Source organism: Odocoileus virginianus, chromosome 1 (assembly GCF_023699985.2).
Source record: "Odocoileus virginianus isolate 20LAN1187 ecotype Illinois chromosome 1, Ovbor_1.2, whole genome shotgun sequence".
Taxonomy (NCBI): Eukaryota; Metazoa; Chordata; class Mammalia; order Artiodactyla; family Cervidae; genus Odocoileus; species Odocoileus virginianus.
This window is the reverse complement of record NC_069674.1, coordinates 96,469,577-96,496,454: the sequence shown is the minus strand read 5'-3', so window position 1 is coordinate 96,496,454 and position 26,878 is coordinate 96,469,577. Positions and strand designations below refer to the sequence as shown.

At 40.8% G+C, this 26,878-nt stretch overlaps 2 protein-coding genes across 4 annotated transcripts in view; one reads left to right on the top strand and one right to left on the bottom strand.

Moving 5' to 3' along the window:
- Positions 1-544: 544 nt before the first annotated feature.
- On the bottom strand, positions 545-4,134 carry RPA3 (replication protein A3). The gene is made up of 4 exons (XM_020898972.2): positions 3,838-4,134; positions 2,616-2,690; positions 1,714-1,822; positions 545-1,124 (listed from the first exon to the last, which is right to left on the bottom strand). Exons 1-4 carry the CDS (start codon positions 3,934-3,936, stop codon positions 1,042-1,044), a joined length of 366 nt encoding a protein of 121 aa, XP_020754631.1. The 5' UTR covers positions 3,937-4,134; the 3' UTR covers positions 545-1,041.
- A 97-nt stretch (positions 4,135-4,231) lies between these two features.
- The window catches only part of UMAD1 (UBAP1-MVB12-associated (UMA) domain containing 1), a 251,639-nt gene continuing 228,992 nt past the window's right edge, over positions 4,232-26,878 (top strand). Inside the window, exon 1 of one of the 3 annotated variants that reach the window (XM_070471111.1) lies at positions 4,232-4,346. The gene's annotated coding sequence lies outside the window, so the exon portion shown is untranslated. Of the gene's footprint in view, positions 4,347-4,368; positions 4,738-5,902; positions 6,312-26,878 lie in introns of those variants that run through there. The other 2 variants (XM_070471112.1, XM_070471113.1) reach the window with 2 other exon arrangements.

Sequence of the window (26,878 nt, the reverse complement as noted above, 5' to 3'; positions counted from 1 at the left end):
TACTGCTGTACCCTTGCGACAACTGTCACCAGTGTTAGTGGTATGAAGTACAAGAATACAGATATTTCAAATTAATTTTGACAGTTGTTATTAATAAAATCCTGAGAAAGAGGTGCTATGATGGTTACTTTTTAATGTGTCAGTTATGACAGGGCTAAGGTTTACCCAGATAGCTGGTAAAACATTATTTCTGGGTATATTTGTGAGGGTGTTTCTGGAACAGATTAGCATCTAAATCAGCAGATTGAGTAAAGATGGCCTTTAGACTCTTGGACTTAGAGCAGTGTCCTCCCTTTTCTCAGATCTTTGAACTTGGACTGCAAGTGACACCATCAACTTCCCTTATTCTCAGGCTTTTGGACTCGCACTGTACACCATCAACTTTCTTGGTTCTCTAGATTGCGCATCCGGTGACTTCTCCACCTCCATAACCATGTAGGCCAACTTGTGTAACAATTCATTTACATATCCATATATATCCTGTTGGTTCTGATTCTGTACAATGCCCTAACACTGGTATTAACAAATTACAGAAGATGTTGGATTCTGTTTGCTCTTTTAATATCATCATTTTTTCAGTGTCAAGGAAGTGATTGACATGGTATAGTTCATTAGGTAGCAGTACATTCTTAACATGGTTGGCCCAGGGTTTCATTTGGGAAATCTTAAGCCCTGACTTGACAACTATTAAATTCCAAGTTTGTGCTTGAACAGGTGACTGAAAGAAGAACGATATGACCAACAGCACATAAGCTTTTATTAATAAAGCAAAAAACTAAGTTCAACCAACTCTTTTTTTCTTCCTTGCATTTTAAATCTGACCATATGCCAGAGAAATTACTCTTTATGAGAACTTAGATGAGAACTGTCAATAAGCCAGTTCTGTCAAAAACGGCACACTGGAATATCTAATAAAGTTAGGTAAATGAAATTAAGAAGAGAACAAATTAAATATTAAAAATCTCAGGAATTGCTCCTTCAAATATCAGGGGCCTCCTTTAATAGTCTTCAGTGTAGCTCACTAGGAATCATCAAAATAGTTCAACCATACTGCACAACTCCCAGAGGAAAAAACTGAGGGAACTCATGGGTAATCTTCACAGCCTCATTGTAAAGTCCAAGATCTGAAAGAAATAGGTTGGCAAACATTTAATCTACAGTGGAAAGTTGTAATATCAATTATTATTTAAAGAGTTCTACCTGTTTCTCTTTTCTCTCCCTTTTAGAGGTCAACTTATTTTCACAATCCATTTGCTAAAACTGTGATATGGGTCATATTTATTTAAATATGGTTCCAAAAAATAAAAGTCATGCAGTAGAACTTCCATGATTTCCAAAATTCATGGAGTATAACTTCTATTTTGACTTCCATTGTACAGGCATCATTCTTGCCTGGTTGTGATTTAGGTGTTGTGCATTATTTGATGCCTTTATACATTAAAATCAAATTAAAAAACTATTAACAGTATTTTTGTTTTGTTTACTTTGTTTTAAAAAATTCTCTTCCCACAAATATTAATCTTCATTGTGTTTCTTACATACAGAAGCATTATTTAGAAGTAGGCCAAAATGTCCTAGCATTTTCCTTTGGCATCAGAAAGTGATACAGAAATTGAAAGTGTAGCAGGACTGAAACTCAAGACCAAGACATAGCAAGTTAAAAATAAAGTTGTTTTCCTCCTAATTACATGAATCACAGAATGTTTTATTTACCAAAAGGATGGTTATCTTCTTTAAACTGGACATAAGATGCACACATAATGGTTGCCTTGGCCGTCACTCTTCCAATTACTTCCACAATTCCAGAGATTTCTTCATCAAGCTAACACAAAGAACAAAATACCAAGTTGCTGTTATCACATTTTCAGCTGATAATTAACTTGGAAAATTGTTCTAGATTTTCCTAGTCTTTCATTTCATGCAGCAAAATAATTTTAAGATTTATCAGTGCAAAAATGGAATTGTAACTTGTTAAAGATGTTTGAGTATTTATTACTGTCAGTATGTCACCAGTCCAGTAACCTTTAGCAGCGGCTTCAGGTCTAAAGCTACAGTTAAATGCTTAAGTTGAAGACAAAAGTCACTTAAAAGATCCTGAGACTATCCAGTATTTCCACAAGGAGTAATTTGTTTAAAAGGACTCATTGAAAGGAACTTTCTATTATCTGTATTTGTACAGTGAGTTCTGTATGCATTAACCAAACAGCACACACATCTGTCTTCATAAAAGACGAAGAAAGTGTACCACAAAGATAAACTGTAAAAGCAAGTTACAACTGAAAATAAATGTAAACAAAAACAGAAAACTGAATTTTAAAAATGTGAAACTACTGAGGAAGGGAAAAGTGATTTAAAAATAATTTTTTTCTTAAGTGATTTTCTCGTCTTTCATAAGGAATGAGAGTTGTCAGCATTTATTTAAAAATGACAGAGCCCCAAAAATCATTGGTTAGAAAAGTAAAGGGAAAAGTAAAAGCAGGACACAAATTTTATTTGAGAGAAGTTGGATGAGCTGATCCTTTATACATCCACTCCAAGAATAAGAAACATCAGCAACAAACCAAATAAGAGGAAGAATTAATTATAATATACATAGAATTAATACTTAAACATACAGGTTCCATCAACTCAATAGTTCCATTTTTTCCTTCACCATCTGAAAGAATAAACATTTTCCCAGTGGGATGAATCTGAAAAAGAAACATAATTTTTAAAAAAGTCCATACGAACTTTTTAAAATCCTCTTAAAAAGACTAGAAGTTTGACAAAAGAGCAGATTGACCCACACTTAATTAGTGTACACAAAGCAATTTTTTTGAACAGTTTAACTAGTTCACATTGTCTTGTTACTATACCTGATCAAACGATGCTTAAATTCGAATTTTAGATGAACAACAATTACCTTTTTAGTGCAAATGTGTCCCGTTATTTTTATTTGCTAAATCTGGCAACCCAGATTTAGATCTAAGAACGAATTAGAAATAAGAACAAATTAAGGAGGGTTCATAATACCTAAAAGTGAGATCTACTGGCATCCATGATTTAAACAGTACATATCCCACAGAGGTTATGTTTTTAAAAATTAGACATGAGGAAGTAGAGAGAAACTGGTTATTAGAACATCTGGGTTCTACTCCCGCGAGACAGCTGCAAACTGTGCAGTCAGATCTGGTATGCATGCCAGCTTTGCTACTTGCTGTGGCCTTAAGCACTTTTTAACCAGATGCCACTCCTACCCAATTTCCATAACTGTTAAGTCCAATACACCTATTGCAAGAAGATAATGTGACTGAAATAAACAAGTAAGCTTTCATATAAAAGTTTTCTCGGTTCCCAGATCCTGATCCTTTGGGCCTGTTTCTCACCAGTAGGATGAGAGGCTGCGCTCTTAACACTTGGGTAAGATAACAAACTGGCACTGGATTAGTAAAATACAATCAAGCAATGTTTTACAGAAAAGCGACTTCAACGATAAAACGAGGTTTGAGAAAAGAGGAAACAGCAGAAAGGAAGGAAACAATAAAAGTGGACTAGCTGTCAAGGCCGGCTAACAGAAAACAGATGGAGTTTTGTCTATGATTTCAAGTAAAAAACGAGGGCGGGACACTAGAACCGAACGCCTTCAACTTCGCGATTCCGCGCGCTAAGAGCCAAAAATAGGGCCGCAATGGTCAAAAAGTGTGCAAAAAGTTCCCTTGCGAGAAATAAAGCAAACCGGGGCGCAGAGATGCTATATGGCTTTCTCTCTTCCACCCTCCGTTACCTACCCTGGGGACGCCAGCCCCACGGCCACGGGGCCCCTCCCGCCAAAAAGCCCAGGGCGGTGAGCGCGCGCACCTTCTCCAGCCTCCCTACGAAGCAGACCGGCTGGTCGATGAACTGAGCTAGCATGCTGGCGTTGATGCGCGCCCTGGGCGACTCCATCACGTCCACCATGATTGCAACGCAAGGCGGGCAACCGGCGGGAAACAAGCCGACCACTGAGACTGTGCTCCCCGCCGACGTCTACGGGGCGGATCCCCTCGTCTACGAGGCGGATCCAATCGGCGGAGACCCGCATTCTCGCTCCGCCAATCAAACGTGCCGATATCTCGACAGCGCTCGCGCAGTCTGGGACGGCGAGGAAGGCAAGGATGCGTCCGGAAGTGGGGATCGGCTGCTTAGTGACGCGCGGCGTCCCGGAAGTTACCCGGTCCTCTGCGAGGCGCGCGTAGGGGCAGGGCTTGGAAGGGGCGGGGCTGAGGCTCCCTCCTCCTGAGACCTCAGTCCTTGCTGCGGCTGAACCCCGGAAGCAAGGTGGCGGGCTCCGGTTCCGGTACGCCGGGGGACTGCGGCGCGAGCATCAGGTACCTCTTCTCGCGGGAGTCGCCGCATCCTCACGGTTGCCGTTTCTCCCCACGGACGGATGCGGAGGAGAGAGGCGGGAATCGATGCCTGTCCTTCCTTGGCGTTTCGGAGCTGCGCCACTAGCTGTCTGCGTTTCCCCAGTTCTCCTGCATGGGAAACGCGGGATTCTTGCCGAAATCTAGGGAGCCGGTTTCATTTTGACCCTCTCTCTCCTGGAGCTAGGAAGTGGGGTCCCCAGTGATTTTCATCGCCTCCGGGAAGCTCCTGCAGCTCGATGGCAGAGGGTCGTTGATTTTCTGCCTTAGCTGCGTCACTTTCCAACGTGTTTCACCACCTGTGAGAGGAGGGGCCGCGACCCTTTCTGGTCCCGACATTCTGGCCACACTGGAGGTGCGGGTTTTCTCACCTCACCTCCGTGTCAGGAGCGAATTGAAGCGTTTGGGAGTGGGTGAGGGAATGGTCACTGGACTGAGAGAGGAGGTGGATTCACATGACTCTTAGATCCTTAGCAGGTGCTCTTCTTCCCGGGACACGATTTCCCTCTCCGCAGAATGAGGTTAAATAACTTTAATTGCAAGGTCCTAGCTGATTTAACTTTTGTCCCTATGATTCACGGACTCTTTTTTTCTGAATTCCCAGTAATTTTCCCTATTGCTTTTCACACCTCGGGATTCTGGAGGGGAGATCACGTGTGAAAGACAACCTGTTTCCAGGAGATTTGGGGAGGGTGGGATTCTTGACTCTCTTGTTGGCTTATGTCGCTGTTGATTTTCGAGGCTTTACGCTACAGGATTTGGTACCTGCCTTGCCACGGATATTCCAGAATGAGTGCTCATAAAAATACCTGCCACGGGTGCTCCAGAAGTTGGAGAAGTTTTTTTTTTTTTTTGGGGGGGGGGGGATACTATTATTTTTTAGGAAACCGAATCCATAAATTAGCCTAAAACCATTCGGGTATCCATCTAGGATCTCCAGTTTAGTCGCGCAGTTGCCTTAAGCTAAGAGGATCCTGTTTGAGATGCCACACAGCACTTTAAGATGGAAATCTGATATCTTAATTAAAGGATAGTTTGCCTCTCTGTTTATTTAGGAACTTAGTGTCTATGTACGTGTTCTTCCTTTTTAATGTTGCTGTTACTAAGACAAGTTTAAAAGATTTCTTCAGCAGAAATAGGGTGCGTGTCAGTTGGTATATAAGAAAGTGGTTGTCTTTGGTGCAAGTCGGTAGAGTCTGTGCAAAGCCTTCACATCTTTTGCACTTCAGTGATGTTTGGAAACTAAGTTAATTGCATTATATAGGGAGGAGTACACATGAATGTCTTTAATAACAATTTTTTTAAAGAAGAGTAGCCCCTAAAGTGCCAGATCTCAATAGCACTTTTATAGCAGTGAAAAAAAAAAAAAACACTTTTACCTACCAAGAGCAGTTCTTTTTTAAACAGGGAGATGAGCAAGAAGGTATTTTCAAATAGCTTTTTGGATATTTTTTCATTCACTTAAAATGTATTGTGTAATTCTCATGTAATTCTCATGCACAGAGAAGAGTATATCCAACTGATATGTATAGTTTCCAGAGAAATGAAATGAATCCAATTGGACCTCTCATTTAGCTAAAGAAATGGAACTTTACCAGTTAGGGGTTGTCACTTCCTCAGTTGAAGTCCTTCTCCCACCCAACTAGAAATAAACACTATCTTGAAATTTGTGTTAAGCACCCTTGTTTTCTATATAGTTTTATCATATATGTAGCTGTTTCTAAATGGTGTGGTACCAATTTATCCTCCTGTCAGGAGTGTAGGAGAATTCCAGTTGATCCACATCACCTCATAGGGCCAGAGTAGGTGTTGGGAAATAGCCATGTAGTCCCTATGCCAAATCCAAAGAAGTAGACACACAAAAGCTTCATGGACTCAGCTCCCTTTAAAGAGCCTTCCTGGAAGTCCTTCACAACTTGACTTTCTAAGGTTAGAGACTTTTCCTTCTATTCGTAGTTTGATAAGAGTTTTAATCAAGTGGTTGTGGAATTTGATCAAATGAATTTTTTTTGTGTGTTGAGATGATTGAATATGTTTTCAGTGTTGAATAACATTTGCATTCCTGGAAGAAATACAACTTGGTTATGATACATTATCTTTTATTCTGTATTCTTGGGTTTGATTTGCTATTGTTTTGCATAAAATGATTTTTGCATTTATGTTCATGAATGAGATTGGCCTGTAGTTTTTCTTTCTCGTGTAGTCTTTGAGAGATTTTGGTATTATTTATTATTAGCATTACAGTAGTCTCATGAAATGAGTTGTGGAATGTTTTCTGTATTCTCTAGGGTTTTATGTAAAACTGGAGACACCTGTTTTTTGATGTTAAGCAGAACTCACCTGTAAAACATTCTGGGTTTGGTATAGTTATCTTCTGTTGCTTAGTTCTTAGGTCTGACTCTTTTGTGACCCCTTGGGCTGTAGTCCACCAGGCTTCTCTATCTACCGGGTTTCCCAGGCAAGAATCCTGGAGAGGGTTGCCATTTCCCCTCCAGGGAATCTTCTGACCCAGGGATCTAGCCCACATATTTTAACATTGGCAGGTGAATTCTTTATCATTGAGTCACCAGGGAAGCCCATAATGAACTGTACCTGCTGCCTTGGGCGTATCCCACAAATGTTCCTAAGTAGGTTTCAGTAAGTTCCAAGTATTTTCTAGTGTCTTACATACTCTCTGACTGAAGGGTTGTTTTTGTTTCCAAACATATAGATTTAGGGCTTCCATGGTGGCTCAGTGGTAAAGAATCTGCTTCCAATGGGGGAGGCTTGGGTTCCATCCTTGAAGGAGGAAATGGCAACCCACTCCAGTATTCTTGCCTGAAGAATCACATGGACAGAGGAGCCGGGTGGGCTACAGTCCAAAGGGTCTCAAAGAGGTCGACACAATTGAGCAGCTGAACACACACATAAAGGTTTTACTTATTAAAGTAGTTTTGTTGTTAATTTATAGTGTAATTGCATTATTCTCAAATGGTATGGTCTGTCTGATACTGTGAAAGTATGAGGCTTGCTTTAAGACTTATGAAGTATATGGACAGCTTTTTGCAAATGATTCATGTATTCTTGGGAAAAATTTGTGTTTTTCCAGTTACTGGATCAAGCTTGTTAATTGCAGTGTTCATCTCTTTCTACTTTTGTTTGATTAATGTCTCAATTATAGAGATAATTGCATATGGTAGCATTGGCAATTTCTGCTTGAACTTCTGACAACTTGTGTTATATATTTTTGAAGATGTGTTTTTCAGTACATACAGATGAAGATTATGAAGGAAAATGGTGCAATGAAGTGGTGACTATTTCAAATCATTCTTTTTGCCTTAAAGTTAATTTTGTTGCTAATACTGTTGATACACCGGCTTTCTTTTGGTTAAAATTTCTTTGTTGTGTCTTTTTCTGTCCTATACTTCACCTGAGGGAGGCAAAACTTGAGTGTTAATTTCCTCCCCTCTTTGGTGGCTTATTGGAGAGCTGACCTGGTCAGTCTTAGCTCAAAGGGGAAGCAGGTTGATAGCACATTACTGACAAGGCGATTTTTGTAGAAACTAATGTCTGTGACTGGTGATTTATGTAAGTAAATATTGAAACATCTCCAGTCAATAATATTCAGGTAACAAAAGGCATATTAATGTCTCTGACCAATAAGTTGATGCCAGCCTGTGGGCTCCAGCAGTTCCTCCCCAGCAATGTGCTTCTTTAACCAGTAGGCTTCCATTCAGACAGAATTTCCCAAATGTTGGAGGTTGGATTCTTTTCATTTTTTTTAAATTGTAGTTGTATGCTTGATTTACAGTATTGTTAGTTTCAGATGTACAAAGTGACTCAGTTTTATATTGTTTTCAGAATCTTTTCCGTTGTAAGTTATTGCAAGATATTAAATACGGTTCCCTCTGTATGTCTGTGCTTAGTTGCTCAGTCGTGTCCGACTCTTTGCGACCCCAACGGCGCCTCTGTCCATGGGATTTTCCAGGCAACAGTACTGGAGTGAGTTGCCATTCCCTCCTCCAGGGGATCTTCCCAACCCAGGGATCAAACCCAGGTCTCCTGCACTGCAGGTGAATTCTTTACTGTCTGAACCACCAGAGAAGCCCATAGTTCCCTGTGCTATACAGTAAATCTGTGTTGCATCTGTTAAGCCCATATTTCTAATTTATCCTGGCTCACTCCCTTCTCCCCTTTGTTAACCATAAGTTCATTTTCTGTGCTTGTGAGTCTGTTTCTGTTCTGTATATATAATTTTAGATTATTTTTTAGATTCTACATACGAGTGATGTCATATAGTATTTGTCTTTCTCTGTCTGACTTCACTGAGTGTAATATTCTTTAGATCCATCTATGTTGCTTCAAGTGGCACTATTTCATTATTTTTTTTATGACTGAGTACTAGTCGACCGTGTATGTGCATACACACACTACCTCTTTTTAACCCAGTCATCTGTTGGTGGGCCCTTGGGTTCCTTCCATGGCTTTATTATGATAAATAGTGGTGCTATGAACATTGGTGTGCATGTATCTTTTCAAACTAAAGTTTCCATCTTTCCTGGATATATGCTCAGGAGTGGGATTTCTGGATCATGTGATAATTTTAATTTGTTTTTTTAAGGGCCCTCTGTGCTGTTTTTCATAGTGGCTGCACCAGTTTACATTCCCACCAACCGTGTTCTCCACACCCTCCCTAGCATTTTATTTTTTTGTAGATTTTTTGATAATGGCCATTCTGACTGGTGTGAGTTGATACCTCCTTATGGTTTTGAATTGCATTTCTCTAAACATTAGCTATGTTGAGCATCTTTTCATGTGCCTTTTGGCCATCTGTATGTCTTCTTTAGAAAAATATATGTTTAGGTCTTCTGTCCATTTATTGATTGGGATATTTGTCTTTTCAATATGAGTTGTATGAGCTGTTTGTATATTTTGGGTATACGAAAATACGTATTTCGTATATATATATTTTGTTTTTTAGATTGTTTGTGAATATCTTCTCCCATTCCATGTGTTGTATTTTTGTTTATAGTTTCCTTTGCTGTGCAAAAGTTCTTATGTTTGATTAGGCCCCATTTGTTTATTTTTGCTTTTATTTCTTATGCCTTGGAAAACTGATCTAAGAAAATATTGGTACAATTTAGGTAAGAGAATGTTTCACCTATGTTCTCTTCTGAGGTCTTATGGTATCATGTCTTATATTAAGGTCTTTAAGCCATTTTGAATTTACTTTTGTATATGGTGTGAGGGAGTATTCTGAATTCATTGACTTGGATGTAACTTTCCCAACACCGTTTGTTGAAGAGAAATTCTTTTCTTCCTGGTGTATTCTTGCCTTCTTTATTGAAGATGAATTGACTGTAGATGTGGATTTGTTTCTGGGTGCTCTGTTCTATTCCAGTGATCTACATGTCTATTTCTGTGCCAGTAGCATACTGTTTTGATTATTGTAGCTTTGTAGTATAATGCAAAGTCTAAAACGGTTAAGTGGAAGCTGGATTCTTTTTTTCTGAAAACACTAGTGTTTGGTGGATCACAAATTCTTTGCCACTTTGCTTGTTATGGTTTTTCCAATATACCTTGTTTGATAAATTAATGCTCTGTGACTTTGTGGTATTTGTGTCTGTGTTGGCCTGATAACTTTCAACTTTTCCGTGTCCTTGTGTTTTACGTGTATCCCTTGTAAATAGTGCATATAGCTCGAGGGTTAGTTTTTATGTCTTTTGTCCATTTACATTGATTGTTGTTACTGATGTTTTTGGATTCATTTTGGCAGTCATTTTGAGCTTCTTGTGTGTTCTGCTTTTTTTGTTGTTGTTTTCTCCTGTCTTCTTTTGATTTGACTTTTTAAATTTTTTCTCTAATTCTGTTTTATTCCTCTGTATTAGTTTGAATGTTATATATTCTTTTAAAAAAACTTTGTGGTCACTCTTCAACAAGCACATTAAAGCCTAAAGTTACTTTTCTCTTTGTCAAGATGAGAACCTATAACACCACAGCCCTTTTTCAATTGTATGCTGTTGTCTACAGTTTTAATTCTACTTTGATTTCTTTTTAACTCCACAAATTAGGCATCATTATATGGTTGCTCAGTGGCAAAGAATCTGCCTGTGACGCAAGAGATGCAGGTTCAGTTCCTGGTTGAAAAGATCCCCCGGAGAGGGAAATGGCAGCTCACTTCAGTAATCTTGGTTGGGAAATCCCATGGACAGAGGAGCCTGGTGGGCTACAGTCCTTGGGGTCACAAAGAGTCAGACATGACTGAGCAACTAAGCATGAACACATCATCTAACGCAGTTAAATATTTGTTTGGAGTTGTTCATATGTATCATTTTCTTTTTATTTTTGAGACAAAGAATCCGTCTTTACTTCTTATTTTTACATCTCACCTCTTTTTCTGTTGTTTCCCCCCGCCTTTTTTTGAGGTACCTTCTTTGGAAGTTCCTTCAATGAGAATCATTGGTAGTGTGTACATCAGTTTGTGTTTCTCTGAATATGCTGATTTCACCTTTGTTTTCAAAAGGCAGGATTATTATCTGTATAGAATTCTAAGTGGATAATTTCTCTTAAAGCTACTCTGGTACTATTTTACTCTTAATTTGCTTTTCATTTAGATTGTGATTTTGTTTTAAGCTTTCCTGTCTGTATCTGCTTGATCTTCAGTTTGCAATGTGTACTGATGAAGAATTCTTTTAGTTTTGTGGTGAATATGTTTGCTTTGTGAATCTGATAGTTTTGTCTTGATCAGCACTGGGACGTACACAACCATTATATTTTTGAATATTGTTTCTCTCCTGTTCTCTAACTCCTTCTGGAATTCCATTTAGAAGGAAGAAGGAAGGGTGTACTCTTGACCTTTGTTTTATGATTCAGTGGTTTTGATTCTTTGTGCTGAATTCTGGATAATTTTTTCAGATCTTCCAGTTTACTAATTCTTTATGCAATTGTGACTCATCTGCTATAATTTCAATACTAGTTTTTTTCCTAGAAGTTCTGTTTGGTTCTTTATATACATCTTAGTTGTTATTTGATACTCTCTTGTCATAGTTTCGGGTCTCCCTTTATTTCTTCATATTTCACAGAGTTTAAGGAGAGTCTGCTTAGAGTCTAGTTTTGATACCCACAGTCTTTATGGGGCTGATTCTATAGAGGTTTTTGATTCTGTTTGACTCTTCCTTACTGTGGCTTGTATCTTTATCTGTACAGTTTTTTAAAAAATTATGAATTCATGTTTCTCGGAACTTTTTTGTTGACTTTTTTGAGGTTTAGTTTGAAGGTGTTGTCCTCCAGAGAAGGTCTGTGTTTCCTCCTTCCAAGGTTGTTGGGTCCCAGACTTTGTCCTTGTTCCCTGTGGTGGCAGTGGTGGTTTAGTCGCTAAGTCATGTCCAACTTTTGTGACTTCATGCACTGTAGCCCACCAGGCTCCTCTGTCTATGGGATTCTCCCTGTGGCACCTGGATAATTAAAACCCAGGCTTTTAGCCATTAGAAATCAATAATGGCTGCAAGGAAAATGTTAACTATAATACTTGCATATAACCTTGTGGATTTATAGATTCTTGTCTTTTCTGGCTTCTATAGATTTTCTTTATTCTTTTTTTGGATTAGCCATACATTAAAAATACATATTTATATTTAAAACATTACCACAAGTGCCTGTTTAGAGAGCCAGTGTGGGGATTCTGTTAGTTGTTAAGCACAACAGAGTGTTAGTGAAAGTATAGCAGTGCACCAGGGAGTGGCAGGAATTAAGGATGAAGGTTTGGGGTTGGTTTTTTCTCCCTCGGACTTGTCTCGTCATTGCAGAGAATTGAAACGACAGACTACTTACAGCTCAGACAGACATGGTTTATTAAGCAGGCAGCAGCAGTATTTTCTTGAGGCTTTTGTCTTCTTGTAGCAGAGACTTGTAAGGACAGACTACTTACAGCTCAGTTAGAGCTCTCACATCTTATGTGAGAGGGGGCCAACTCCCATAGGAGTGTTCTCGACTCCTTTTGGCTTCCCTTTTTATATTTGTTGTCTTGACCCTTTATAGTCCCTGGAGCCTGATTGGTTTTGCTGGTACAAATTAGGGCTTTTACTTGCAACCAAATCGGGCGAGTGTTGAAGGCCAGTCAGGGAAGGGGCCGTGTTTGGCTGTGTTTTCTCACCAGTTTCTCGTTCCAGTCTCAGGCTTCCCCCTTCTGTGGGCTTTTCCCTTTCTCTGACCCTTCTGGGGGCTTTTTCTAGTCATTGTTTTTCTTTAACCACTGTTTTGGACTCCTCCTTCCCTACTCTTAACTACGTAACAAAGGTAAGTAGAGACTAGAACTTGGACTGTCTTCCTTACGTGCCCTGTGGAGGAGTTTAGCTCAGTAGTGAGGCTGGCGGATCAAGGGAGTGAAGTTTGCCATTTTAGGTTGAGTGTTCTGGGTTCATGATGACAAATGGCTTGAAATACAGTAATCAAGGTGCTTTTGGTACAAGTAATATGACCTCTTTAAATCAGCTTAAACTTTTTTTTTGATTAATTGTGGTAAACTGTACGTAACAAGATTTTACATTTTAACCATTTTAAATTGATGGCTCAGTGGCGTTTGGTATATTCACTTCGTGTGCAACCATTGCTGTCATCCAGCTCCTGAGCTTTGTCATCATCGCGGACTGAAATTCCGTGCGCATTTTACAGTTGATGAATTTGACTACTCTAGGTACCTCCTAGAGTAGAATGACACAGTACTTGTCCTTTCCTGTCTGGCTTATATCATTTAATGTCTTCAAGGTTCTTCTATAATTGTAGTATGTATCAGAATCTCATTCTTTTTGAAGCTGAATTATAGTCCATTGTATGTAGTGAATACTACATTTTGTTTACCCATTTTTCATTTGGGGTACATTTATCAAAAGGAAACTCATTAGAACTTTTTTGAGTTAGCTTGACTGGCCTAAAATTATTAGCCTCACAAAGGACCGGAACCATGAATAGGAAAACTTTCAGAATCCAGGCTGTCTTCTTTCTCTCTTTTTACAAAAATTTAACCAATTTATCGACTTATGGCTGTGCTGGGTCTTCGTTGCCGCACGCAGACTTTCCCTAGTTGCAACGAGCTGGTGCTGTGCTCTCGTTGCAGTGCCCCGGCTTCTCATTGGGATGGCGTGGAGCAGAGGCTCTGGGGCTCACAGGCTTCAGTAGCTGTGGCATGAGGCCTCAGCTGCCCTGTGCCGTGTGGGGCCCCCTGGATCAGGGACTGAACCCACGTGGCCTGCATCAGCAGGCTGATTCTTAACCACTGAGCAACCAGGGAAGTCCAGCGCCAGCTGATTATCTTCAGTTCCACATTGAGTCTTGCTTGCCCAACTGTGTAACATGAAGCTGGATTCTGTAAGCCGTTTTCCTTTGGAGTAGTAGGCATTCCCAACAGAGGGCCCTGACAGAACGCTGCAAGGCTGTTGTGTCGGGAAGATCCCCACCCCCCCCAGGTTCCAGCCCCCCGTTAGGATCTTTCGGGAGCCCAGCAGCCTGCTCAGAGGTCAGGTTGTGGCCCTCAGCCTCACCTTGCCCACAGCCCAGCTCCAGCCTGCCACCTGGCCAGTTCCTCCACTGCTTCTGATACGGTTTCTGTCCCTCCAGGGAGGTCTGAATCTTCGTCTTGTGGGGTGGGGTGCTTAACTACCTTACTGTCCACTCTTCTTCAGCCTAAAGATAGTGGCTAATTTTTGGGGGGAGGGGGCGGAGATTGCACTGCTATTTTTCTTTGAAATCTTCTTTTATTCCTTTGAGTATTTACTTTCTACCAGTTAACAATTCATTGTATTACATTGTCCCTGCTCAAACAACTGGTGTGATTTCTACTTCCTGACTGGACCCTGACTGATACATATATATATATATATGATCATTTTGCAAAAATTTATCAAGCTTTATATTTAAAGATTGTGCACTTCATGTGTCTTATTTTTGGTGTACAATTATCTGAATTGGTAAATACACTGATACACAAGAATAAATGTTTAATGTGAATTATTAAAAGGCCGTGAATGTATTACCGCCCAGTTGCTGTTATAGATTGTTTCTTGCTAATTTTAAACTAGAGACTATATTTAAGGAGTGCACATCTTGTAAACTTTTAAAGTATTCAACAGTGGTCCATGAATGCTGTTCATTTGTGGAATAAACAAAAATAAACAACCCTCCCGCCCCCTTCAAATCTTACATGCTTGTGGAGGTAGTATCATAGTAAGGCTAAGTAACATCTGTTGTATACTTTTGAGACTCTAAACATCTCGAAGCAGGTTTATTTCCCATCTCCCCCAAGATGGCCCTTGACTCATACAGGTGCTCAGCAAACATCTAATGAAGTAGGATACTTCACTGACAGACAGTGACTTTGGCAGGCTGTTGTTCAGTGGCCAAGGCGTGGCTGACTGTTAAGCTACCGGGGGCTCCTGCCTCGCAGGTGGATTCTTTACCAGCGGAGCTAGGTGTGCTGGGAAGATGACTCAGGCTTGAGCACTGAAGCAATACAGCACAGAGAGAAGGGTACAGACCTGGTTTAAATCTTGATACTTGATACCTAAGTGACTTTCGGAAAAATTATTCATCCGTTCCAGAGCTGCAATTTCTGTATAAACATGGGAGATAAAAAAAGCTTCATGTGGTTATTTTAAGCATTAAGTAAGATTTGCAGACGTAAAGCCCTGAGCGCAGTGTCTTGTTACACTAAGTATTTAAATGACAGATTGTGACGTAAGTGTTAATAGTGTGACCAAATTGTCCTGAAGTATCTGCTGGATATCTTAATGATGATGAAAAGTAAGATAATGAAGGGGGATGAAAACCCCAGGGTGCTTCCCCATAGGAGGGAAGTATGTAGGCTTGTCCAGGAGCTGAGATCATGAACCATCTGGGTGATGGTATGTTTTGCCCAGCTCCGCTCAGCAGCCTGGATGGAGGAGACTGTATCCTCCTAGAACATTTTGAGGGTTGCCAAGATACTGTCTGTACTGTTCAAGAGCTTCAAGAGAATTTTCATCAGAGAGATACTCTTCCTCTTGATCCTTGGGTCTGTATTTGCCCCTCCTCCTGTTGATTTCTTTGAAGTGGGTGATGAGGCTTCTTCCGTCTTCCTCACTGAACTTTCTATTGCAGGCAGCTTCCTGTTTCTGTGTCTAGTCCTGGAAGATATATGGTTGCACATGTTCCTTGGCTTGTTCTTTTCCCAAGGGCTAACAGGCACTCATCGTGTGGCTCTGCCAGGCTGAGATGGAAATTTCCATGGCACAGACTGTCCAGGTCTCTGAATGAATTAGAGAATTAGGAGCAGTTTGCCTGGAAAACCCCATGGACAGAGGAGCCCGGCGGGCTACAGCCCATAGGGTCCCAGAGAGTCATACATGACTGAAGCTTTCTTCAGCCATGAAAGTAGTATCTGTTAATTTCCTGTGTTCTGCTTGTGGAGCTTTTTCTCTCTGGGACCCTGTTTTACAGAGTCGTCCTTGGGCAGTTATAAACCGTTGCCCTCCCTAATTTTCCCTGTTGCTTGCCCAGGCCAATAATTACCATCTTGGAACGGAGGTAGATCTCCCAGGACAGGGGGAGGGTCAAGAGAGGGAATCCAACTTTGCCAGACTTTGGAAGGAGTTCCCGTGCAGTGTGACCTGTCCGGCAGCCTGTCTTTCTCTGGTAGGCAGAGCTCCTGTGTTTCAGAGCCAGGTTCAGGCGATGGGGATGGTTGACATGTCCTCCCATGTTTGTGGTCCATTCTGCTCTTGTCATTTGCTGGTCTCTTGACTTATTCATTCATCCTTGGATAACATTTCAGAATATGTAGCATGAAACAGTATGGTAATGGGCTCTTGGGTCAGTTGAGCTTCTTGGTTGTGCAGTTGATGGACCTTTGACTCAGACTATGGCATATGGTGAATAGACTTTGGCATATGGTTGATAGAGTTATTGCCAGATTTTGTCTTGTGTTTCTTTCTGTGCATTTTGACGAAATGTTGAGAGGAGGTAAAACAGTCAGCTTGCTTATGTACTCAGGAGTGTGAAGCAAGCTTTCAGACAGATAGCAATGTTTGACTAGACTGTTAGCAACCTGTCAGCCACCTGCTTGGCTGGTGCTGGTTTTAACAGGACTCGGCACCTTGCTTTGTGGCCGCTGGTCTTGTGAGAGGTGGTGGAGAGGCAGCCCAGAGGCAGCATGTATATTGGGTAGTTCCTTGAATTTGGAGAAAGTGCCTGGTTTGGTATGATTTCCTAGGGCCCACCAGAGGGCTTCCCTGGTGATCAGATGGTAAGGAATTCGCCTGCAGTGTGGGAGACCTGGGTTTGATGCCTGGGTTGGGAAGATCCCCTGGAGAAGGAAATGGCACCCCACTCCAGGATTCTTGCTGAGATGATCTCATGGCCTTGCGGGCTGCAGTCCATGGGCTCGCAAAGAGTCGGATATGACTGAGTGACTGCGCTTTCACAGCAGTGTGCCTGGCCGGTATTTGGCCTTCAACACTTGTTGGTTGAATGAAAAGTGAGCAGAGGAACGAACCGACTGAATTTTAGAAGTTTGTTTTTGTTTAGGGGGGAAATGCTTTTGATGATGCAGTTAGATTGTATTGGAAGTCAAATGATGTAGATATTGTAATGGTCAATTGAGATTTTGGAAGTTGTATATAATGATTCCTGTTGTGTGGGACATGTAAGCAAATAGAAACATTTAAAGACCCACACTGAATAATGTTTTATTTATTTCATTCATTCTCAGTTTCTCTATGCTATAGAGTTGTAAAGAGGGGTGACCTCACATTGGTCTACTTCATTCTCCCTTAGGGCATTATTAAATGAATCGTCTATTTAAGTCAATCACCAAAATACTTGTTTCATGTGAAGAGATGCTTTTGTTAGAGTTGTTGTGGGGTCTTTTCCAGGTTGTGCTTTCATTTTAGAGTTTTATCATCAAATGCAGTGGTTAGAAATTAGTGTTTTCTTAGTAGGTATTGCTGTTATTTAATCAAAATCAGAAATTTTTGTGTTAGTTATGTAGAATTATGCTTGTAACTTTTATAAAACTTAAAAATACATCATTGTATAATTCAGTTCAGTTGCTCAGTCGTGTCTGACTCTTTGCGACCCTGTGAACCGCAGCACGCCAGGCCTCCCTGTCCGTCATCAACTCCTGGAGTCCACCCAGACCCATGTCCATCGAGTTGATGATGCCATCCAACCATCTCATCCTCTGTCGTCCGCTTCTCTCCCGCCCTCAGCCTTTCCCAGCATTGTATAATTAACTTACAAGAACCAAGATAACACCAAAGCCTCAATTCCTTTCTTGGTCAATGACTGAGACCAAAATGATACAAATTATGAGTGCAGTTTGTTATAAGCCTCTCAAAGGCAGCAACTTTATCTTCTAAACTTATGTGTCTCTTCACACTATTTAGCATCCTTCCTTAGGAAAAGAAAGATATGGTTTTTACATGTCCTGCATTAAAAAGAGGAAAGTTTGTGTTTGTTTTAATAACACTTCTTGAAATTAAGATATCTTATGGCTAAAATGCATCACATGCTAAGTGATCATACCCATCCACAGAGGAGTATGTTACAATTAAGAATTGTCTGGTCTAAAATACTAAGAGTGAAGAGATTGAGAAACTGTGGTGTAATGTAATCTAATGTAATGGGTGATTTCCTCCCCCCTAAATTAGTAGAATCAGTGATGGCTTTTTTTTTTTTTAATGCTATCCTATTTTTTGTTTTATCAGTAAGAGACAGTAGAGGAAAAAAGCAGTCAGTCTTTATCATTATCAGGTTGCTGACTTTAAAAAAATCCACAATGGGATTTGCAAGTTAAGTTTTATTTACGAGAAAATGAGGACTATAACCCAGGAGATAGCATTTCAGATACTCTGAGAAACTGCTCCAAAAATGTAAGGGGAGGATCAGTGTATATGTGATCTTGGTGAAAGGGGAGTACTTGCAATTAAGCATATATTTTTGCAGGTTTCTGTAAGTCACGAGGGGGTAGTGGTCACCATGAAGGAATTTAGTGCTTTAGTAGATGTGAGGGGATGTAAGAATTGGGCTCATAAAATCAGCTCCTGAGAATATTTAACTCTCAGAAGACTTGTTCTGCCGGTTTTTCCAGAGCACAGAGTGCCTCATTTCTGCTCGCTGCCCTGAACTCCCTTCAGGGAATGTTGAAGGTCAGCAACTGCAGCAGCACATGATTTAATCCTTGTGGAGGTAGATGGCAAGGGCCCTTTTGTCGTTGACAAGGCTACCATTCTTGATTCTGAAAATAATGGAGTAATTAATTGAAAGGAAAACAAAACCCCTCAAGCCTCCAAATTTAACAGCAGCAGCAAAACTAGACAGAACATCTCCAGTTCTGATAGAGACTTTGGTGGCTGATGTTTGCAGAGCAGTGCTGTGCTGCGATGAGTCACTCGGTCGTATCTGACTCTGCGACCCGTGGGCTGTAGCCACCAGGCCTCTCTGTCTGTGGGATTCTCCAGGCAAGAACATTGGACTGCGTTATCATGTCCTCCTGCAGCGGATCTTCCCGACCCAGGAATTGAACTGGGGTCTCCTGCATTGCAGGCGGATTCCAGGGTTCATAGGAGCACTGTTTATTTATTTTATTTATTTTCTTGTGTTTCAAAATGAAATTTCTTTTATTGCTAGTTTTTATTGCAAAAGCAATACATGCTCACTTGAAAAAGAATAAGGATAGGCAAACAAAAAAGAAAATTAAACCTACCCATCATTCCACCCACTTAGAAACAATCATTTAATACAATAGCGTATTGTTTCACATATATATTTTTAAAAGAGGGTAATATCCTAAAAATAGCTTTGTGACTTGCTTTTTATAAGCTTACTATATTGAGGAGCACTGTTTATAGTAGTCAAGACATAGAAGCAACCTAAATGAATGGATAAAGAAAATGTGGTATATGTGTAAAATGGAGTATTCAGCCATTAAAAAAAAGTAAAATAATGCCACTTGCAGCATCATGGATGGACCTAAATATTGTCATACCTTTACATGAAATAAATTAGAGAAAGACAAATATCGTATGAAATCTAAGAAAATGATACCAGTGAACTTATTTACAGAACAGAAAGACTCACAGACATCGGAAAGAATCATGGTTACCACAGGGGAAGGGAGGGACTTCCCTGGTGGTACAGTGGGTAAGAAGCCAGCTGTCACTGCAGGAGACGTGGGTTCAGTCCCTGGGTTTGAAGATTTCACATGCCGTGGAACAACACAGCCCGTATGCCACAACTACTGAGTCGGTGCACCTCGGGCCCGTGTGCCTAGAGCTGTGTGCCCGGAGCCCGAGCTCTCATTGCAGGGAAGCCACTGCAGCGAGACGCCCATGCGCCGTAGCCAAGAGCAGCCCCCACTCGCCTGCACACAGCAACGAAGGCTCAGTGCAACCAAAAACAAAAATATGTTTTAAAAGTAAAAGTTAAAAGAGGGAGGATGAGGGAGAAGCTAGGCGTATGAAATTAATATGCACACTACTGTATATCAAATAAGTAACAAGGACGAACATATCACACAGTGTGTTAATCGCTCAGTCGTGCCCGACTCTTTGCAACCCATGGACTGCAGTCCACCAGGCTCCTGTATCCATGGGATTTCCCAGGCAAGAATACTGAAGTGGTTTACCATTTCCTTCTCCAGGGGATCTTCCTGACCCAGGGGTTGAACCCAGGTCTCCTGCACTGCAGGCAGATTCTTTGCTGACTGAGCTACCAGGGAAACCATGGTATATATAGCACAGGGAGCTATATTCACTATCTTGTAGTGGAAAAGATTCTGAAAAATTCTGACATAAATCAAATATACTTCAATTAAAAATTGAAAATGTTTTTTATTTGATTTCATATGATATTTGGCTTAGAAAAAAGCAAATACTATAAAAGAATCATAACATAAATATAAACTAGTCGTGCTTCTTGGTAACGACAGCTATTAGGTTTGGTGTATATTTTTCCATATTTCTTCCCTAAGAATGTACAAAACTTACCTGCACATATAAAATAGCAAATAATTTTATAATAAAAGCCTGCTAGTTTTAATTTGAAAAAGCAAATTAGAAAAAGTGCTAGAATGGATGAAATAGTATAAAACAGATACTTCAGCTAAAAGGTTGTGTCTGCAAGAGGCCTGGGTGACAGAACAGTAGTTCTGAGTCCAAGGCCCATGGTCCCAAAGGGAGGGACCCTCAGACAGAGGCGCCTTCAGTTCAGTCGCTCAGTTGTGTCCGACTCTTTGCGACCCCATGGACCGCAGCACCCCCGGCCTCCCTGTCTGTCACCACTCCCGGAGTTTACCCAGACTCGTGTCCATGGAGTCAGTGATGCCATCCAGCTGTCTCATCCTCTGTCATCCCCTTCTCCTCCTGCCCTCAATCTTGCCCAGCATCAGGGTCTTTTCCAGTGAGTCAGCTCTTCGCATCAGGTGGCCAAAGTATTGGAGTTTCAGCTTCAGCATCAGTCCTTCCAATGAACACTCAGAACTGATCTCCTTTAGGATGGACCGGTTGGATCTCCTTGCTGTCCAAGGGGCTCTCAAGAGTCTTCTCCAACACCACAGTTCAAAAGCATCAATTCTTCTGCACTCAGCTTTCTTTATAGTCCAGCTCTCACATCCATGCAACCATACACCTTCAGTTTATATTCCCCAGAGGTTCCTAGATGCATTGGGATCATCTTGTGGGGTGAGCACAGGAGTCGGGGCGAGATGGCGTAACTGTAACTTCAGCCTGTTCCTAGTTTTTTTGGTGGTGGTTATTTTCTTTTTTGCCTTGGCTGTAACAGCAGATGCAGATCTGATGCCAGGCTTTCCCAGCTCAAAACCTTCCACAGTTCTTCCATGAATAGGAATCCTTCAAGCCTTGTTTTGGTGAAGGGCTCCTCCTTGTGGCTCCCTGGGCATCTGCCTCCCTAGAGGTGCTTTTAGTCCGGGCCTGTACTTTCCTTCCCTCCTGTCTCAGACTGGGCTGGTTTCACCCTTGGTTATCTGCCTGGCATTTGAATTTTCCCCCTGGATTATACTGAAGAGGCCAGTTGTATCTGCAGTTTTGAAATGTGTAACAATAAAGTCAAGTTAATATTTTAGTCCTGGTATGGCAGCCAGATATTATATGTTGGAAAATGATGAAGAAATGGTAGAATCCACATCCATTTGCTGATAATTAAAGGGATGTATTTTATGGTATACTTTGAGATCTTAGAAATCATGGTATCAATCCTTGAACTTTCATTTTCCGTTTGAAATTCCACTGGTGTTTGTGATTTCAGCTACCACTTACATGCCAACAACTCCCAAATTCCAACTTACTCCTTTCATTGGAGCACTGGGTCCTATTTTTCCAGCTGCATTTTACATATTTCCATGTGGACCTGTTTCCCTATATCTAAACCTGTCTGAAATGGAGTTCGTCATTTTTTTTCTTAACTGCCCTTTTCCTACTTTCTTTTCCTTATTCTTAATGTCACTTTCTTTGCTCCCTCAGGCTTGAAACGTCCATCATCTTTTATTGATTCCTTTCCATCAGTATTTGTAGAGTTGAGTCACTAAATCCTTTTTCACAATGCTGTGCATTCCTTCTTTTTCTTTTTTTTAAAAGTTCTCCACTTCAGTCTAGCCCCTTTCACTACAGCATTTAAACTTCTTGGCTCCACTTTCTCAATCAGCCTCTCCAGCCTGTTGTATTGTATTTTATTTTTATTAAAGTGTAGCTCTTTGCAGTGTCATGTTAGTTTCAGGTGTACGGCACAGTGATTCAGTTTTATGTATTGATATACACACATATTTTATATATAGATACTTTTCCAGATTCTTTTCCATTATAGGTTATTACAAGCTGTTGAGTTCCCTGTGTGATAAGTCAGTCCTTCTTATCTCTTTTCCTTATAGTAACGTGTGTATGTTAATCTTAGACTCCTCATTTATCCCTTCCTGCTTTCCCCTTTGGTAACCACACATTTGTTTTCTATGTCTGTGGGTTTATTTCTGTTTTGTATATAAGTTAATTTTTATCATTTTTTTTTTAGATTCTACATGTACGTGATATGATATTAATATTTGTGTTTCTCTGGCTTCACTTAATATGATAATCTCTCTAGGTACAGACTCTTATTTTAAACTTAATTTTTCTGAAACACTACTTTCCTCAAGAGCCTAGACTACACAGTTCAGTTCAGTCACTCAGTCGTGTCCGACTCTTTGCGACCCCATGGACTGCAGCACGCCAATAGGATTCAACAAACCTTGGTTAGCCGCTCTGGGTATTCTAGCATTTTCTTGATTTTTTAGCCCTTTCAGTCCTTTGTTTTAAGATTTTTTTTTTTAATGTGGACCATTTTTAAAGACTTTATTGAATGCGTTACAGTGTTGCTTCTGTTTCATGTTTTGGTATTTTGGCTGCCTGGCATGTGGGTCTTGGCTCCCTGAACAAGGGCTGAACCCACACTCCCAGTGTGGGAGGTTGACTCCTTACCCACCTGACCACCAGTCCCCCTCTGCTGTCTGTTGGGGTCTGCTGCTGTTCCCTCTGTGCTCCCAGGGAGGGGAGCCCCTCTGCGCCCCTCAGCACACTGCTCTTTGTTCCTGGCGCCCCTTCTTCCAGGAGGGTCCTCCCTCTTCTGCCTGGCTTACGTCTGTGCCCATCAAATGAGGTTGAACTCAAGGCTGCCGTTGGTAACATGTAACGGGGCTCTTCTCGTTCTCATTGAGCCTTCTGGGATGTTTTGTACTGTTTAACGCTGTTGGGGGTAATATAATCTTCTATGATTAAACTGTCCAAAGCATGGACTTTTGTCTTTCTTGGTCTCTTTTGGAATAAATTAGGAAACTTGTTATTTAGATTTTATTACTTTTGTGTAACTATGCAGTTCACAACTCATCATACAGAAGAAGAGGAAGGTTAAACATGGTTCAAGATTTTAGTTTTTCAGCAGTATAAAATTTACTGGATTGATTTATGTCAGTCCTACAGACATCTTAGTATATTTACATCATCTTAGTATATTTGTATTATCAAGTAGTCTATTGAAACAAGATGATCAGATTGTGAAAATCAGGTTACCTTTAGTCCTTTTGTCATGGGTAATATTATTTAAAGGGTAAATCTTAGAATAAATAAATACATTATAAATGCATATATAAATACATTACTTGTGCTACCCACTTTCCCTTCAGAGCTGTAAAATCTGCCCTGCATAGCAATCAGAGTAGCCTTCTATATGCAGTCTGCAGTCTGCGTATCAGTAAAAGTGAAGACACTTTCCTTTCATTTTTCAGTTTTATGTGAGTGCATAGAGAAAGGAGCATCTTGCTTTGTATATGACGGCTGCACCTGTAACAACACAAAGTGGTTTAAGAGATTGGAGACAATGAATAACTCAACTACCACATTTATGGCCTTCCCTGGTGGCTCAGATGGTAAAGGATCTGCCTGCAGTGCGGGAGACCTCGGTTTGATCTTGGGTTGGGAAGATCCCCTTGGAGGAGGGCATGGCAACCCACTGCAGTATTCTTGCCTGGAGAATCCCCTGGACAGAGGAGCCTGGTGGGCTATGGTCCATGGGGTCTCACAGAGTCGGACAGGACTCAGCAACTAAGCACAGCACACTGCATTTATGTAACACCTAGAGTATCACGCTAATAGTTTAAAAAATTAGCTTTATTGGAGTATTATCAACATAGGATGAAGTGCACGTGTTGGAAGTGTACACTTTGATGAGTTTTGACATGTTTATATCTCCTGAGACCATCACTCCAATTGAGATAATGAATGTATTTGTCACCCTCAAAAGCTTCCTTGTGATCCTGGGTAATTCCTCCCTCTCATGCTCCCTCCCCGTACCTCCCATTCCCTAGGCGGGCCCTCATCTGCTTTCTGTCACTTTACGTTAGTTTGCATTTACTAGAGGTTTTTTGTGGTCTGGCTTCTTTCACTCAGTCTTTTTTGAAATTTTTTTTTCTTCCCTCCCAAGATTTATCCATGTTGTAGCATATCTTAGGCCTTCATGCCTTTTTATTGCTGAATAGTATTATGGGTATGCTACAATTTTTTTATTCTTTTATTTATTGTTGAACTTGTGGGTTGTTTCCAGTTTGGAGCTGTTACCTAAAAAACTGCACAAAGTTTATGTATAAATATGGACCTACGCTGTTGTTTTTCTTTGATAAATACTTAAAAGGAGAAGGTCTGGGTCATATGGTAGGTATTTGTTTACTTTTTTTTAAGAAACTGCCGCATTGTTATCCAGAGTGGTTGTACCGCAGCATCCAGGAGTTCCAGTTGCTCCATATTTTTGTAAACAGTTGGCATGGCACGCCTTTTACAGTGTTAATATTTTAAAGGATATATAGTGTTATCTCACTGAGATTTTAATTTGCATTTGCCTGTTGTCTAGTGATGTTGAGTATCATTTAATGTGGTTCTTTGCCATCACATATCATCTTTGGGAAAATGCCTGTTTGCAGCTTTTGCCCAGTTTTTATTGAATTTTTTCTTATGATTGAATTTTAAGAATTCTTTATATGTTCTAAACACATGTCCTATTTCAGATTTGTGATTTGCAAGGCTTTTCTCCCAACCTGTCTTGGGCAGTGACAGGCACTTCATCCCCCTCTGTGTGGAGGCAACTCCAGGATCCCAGTGTCTGGGGCTTAGGAGGCCTTCTGGGCTGGGTCCCAGCTCAACCAGGCAGTGGTGTTGCTGCTGGGGATAATGGCTTTTTAAGAATAAATTTTGATATTTCTCCCATCTGTAAGTGTAAAATTTACTCACTGTTGACAATTCCTACAATGCTGCAATCGTTATCTAAGGAAATGAGGCTGGAACATGCTGGAAGAAGCAGAAGGCCACTGTCAAAGCCATGTATGTCAGAAGCATGCATGCTTGGGGCTTCCCATCTGCTTGGCTGGGGGCACCAGGACTGCTACAGGGCTTCTCCACTTTGGGGATGGGGCTCCTGAATCCCTCTTAGTTTTGCTCAGGATTGCTTTTGAAATGGGGTAGGTTCTGGTTGCTGTTTATTTCCTTAAATATAAGTTGAGTGCTGTATTTGTAGTGCCCAGTTAGTATCTGGCCTAAGCACTTAGTTTATATTTTATGACTATTTCGTAAGTGAAAGTCTCGAACATGGATGTTGTGGAGTTAGCAAGTGTCTTCAGAACAGAGAGCTGAGCACAGTTTGGAAAAGCGGGGATTTAGAAAGATGAGCATGAAACTGATCAAATGTATCTTGACTAATACTGGGAAATATTTCTCCTGAAGTCCAGCATGAATGCTTTGTTACGGGCTCCTTGTCTCTGCTGCTTTGTTGATGAAAACCATTCAGTTGTGGTGCCCAAGAGACTTGGTTTAAACTTCTAGCCCTGCTGTTTACTAGCCATGTACATTTGCATCCATACGTAACCCACTTCAGTTCTTTCATTGACATGTTGTGAGTAATTATGTGTACCTGGTGGGGTGATGGTGAGATGGTAGGAGACGAGTCTTTAGGGCATTTTGGTACTGTGCTTGACACCTTGCAGAACCCTGGCAGATGTTACTCCCTTTCTCTTGCGCAGTTTCTCGCCTTCCGTGGGGTCAGAGAATCTGGCGGCTGGAGTGGCGACCTAGCCGTCTAACTTTCCTGCTGGGGGACCAGCTCGTAGAGGGAAGGTGGTAGAATGGTACTGCCAGCTCTGCTAGGATACGTTTTTATACCACTTTGTGTTTTTAGAGATACAAAAAATACTGTGGGATAAAGATAATGTGTCGTAGATTTTAGTGTCTTCGGACATAGCCTTTTCATGCACGGAGTGACCACTGTAAAGCTATATGGTTAGACTGAATTAGGTCCCTAGTGGAATGAGTCACTAATGTCAGCAGCGGTATTGATGGTCCAAGGGGATCCCAAGAGTTGGATTGTGAAATTGGCACCATGTTCCCATGGAAAAACATCTTGAAGGAGTTAAGGCAGTGGTCAGGTAGGCAGAGTAGCAGGTGTGAGGGTGATGGGTACTTTTGTAGCAATTTTAGAGCAGTTTCCAGTGGATATTCGTGGCCAACTCGTCTTTGCTGCTGTTCTGAGTTCTTTTATGCTGTCTGTACTACCCTTTTCCTATTCCTGACCTATTTCTTCCATGCTCGATAGTTCTTGACTTCTTGGAACCCAACTTTGCCCTCTTTCTCTGATATGTTTGGGACTTTCTGATGTTCTACAGTGACAAACTGTAATACTATCCATTGCCACAGAAGTCGTACTGTTGACAGCCTGCTGCAGCCTGTTTAAGCCTGTGTATTGTTTTAACTTTTTTTTTAATAGGTTATAAAGAGCTTAAATGCTTCACTTAGTTATTTGAATTATAAGTTCTGTACAAAATACTTGAATTTAACAAGATTTTTACATTACTGCTGAGTTTGGTGTGAGTTTTATAACAGTGTATGTAAACTTTGGAGGCTTGAGGATGACTCATGAGAGCTGCTTTTCTGATTTTTATGTTTGTTCCATTTCGGTCTTATGGC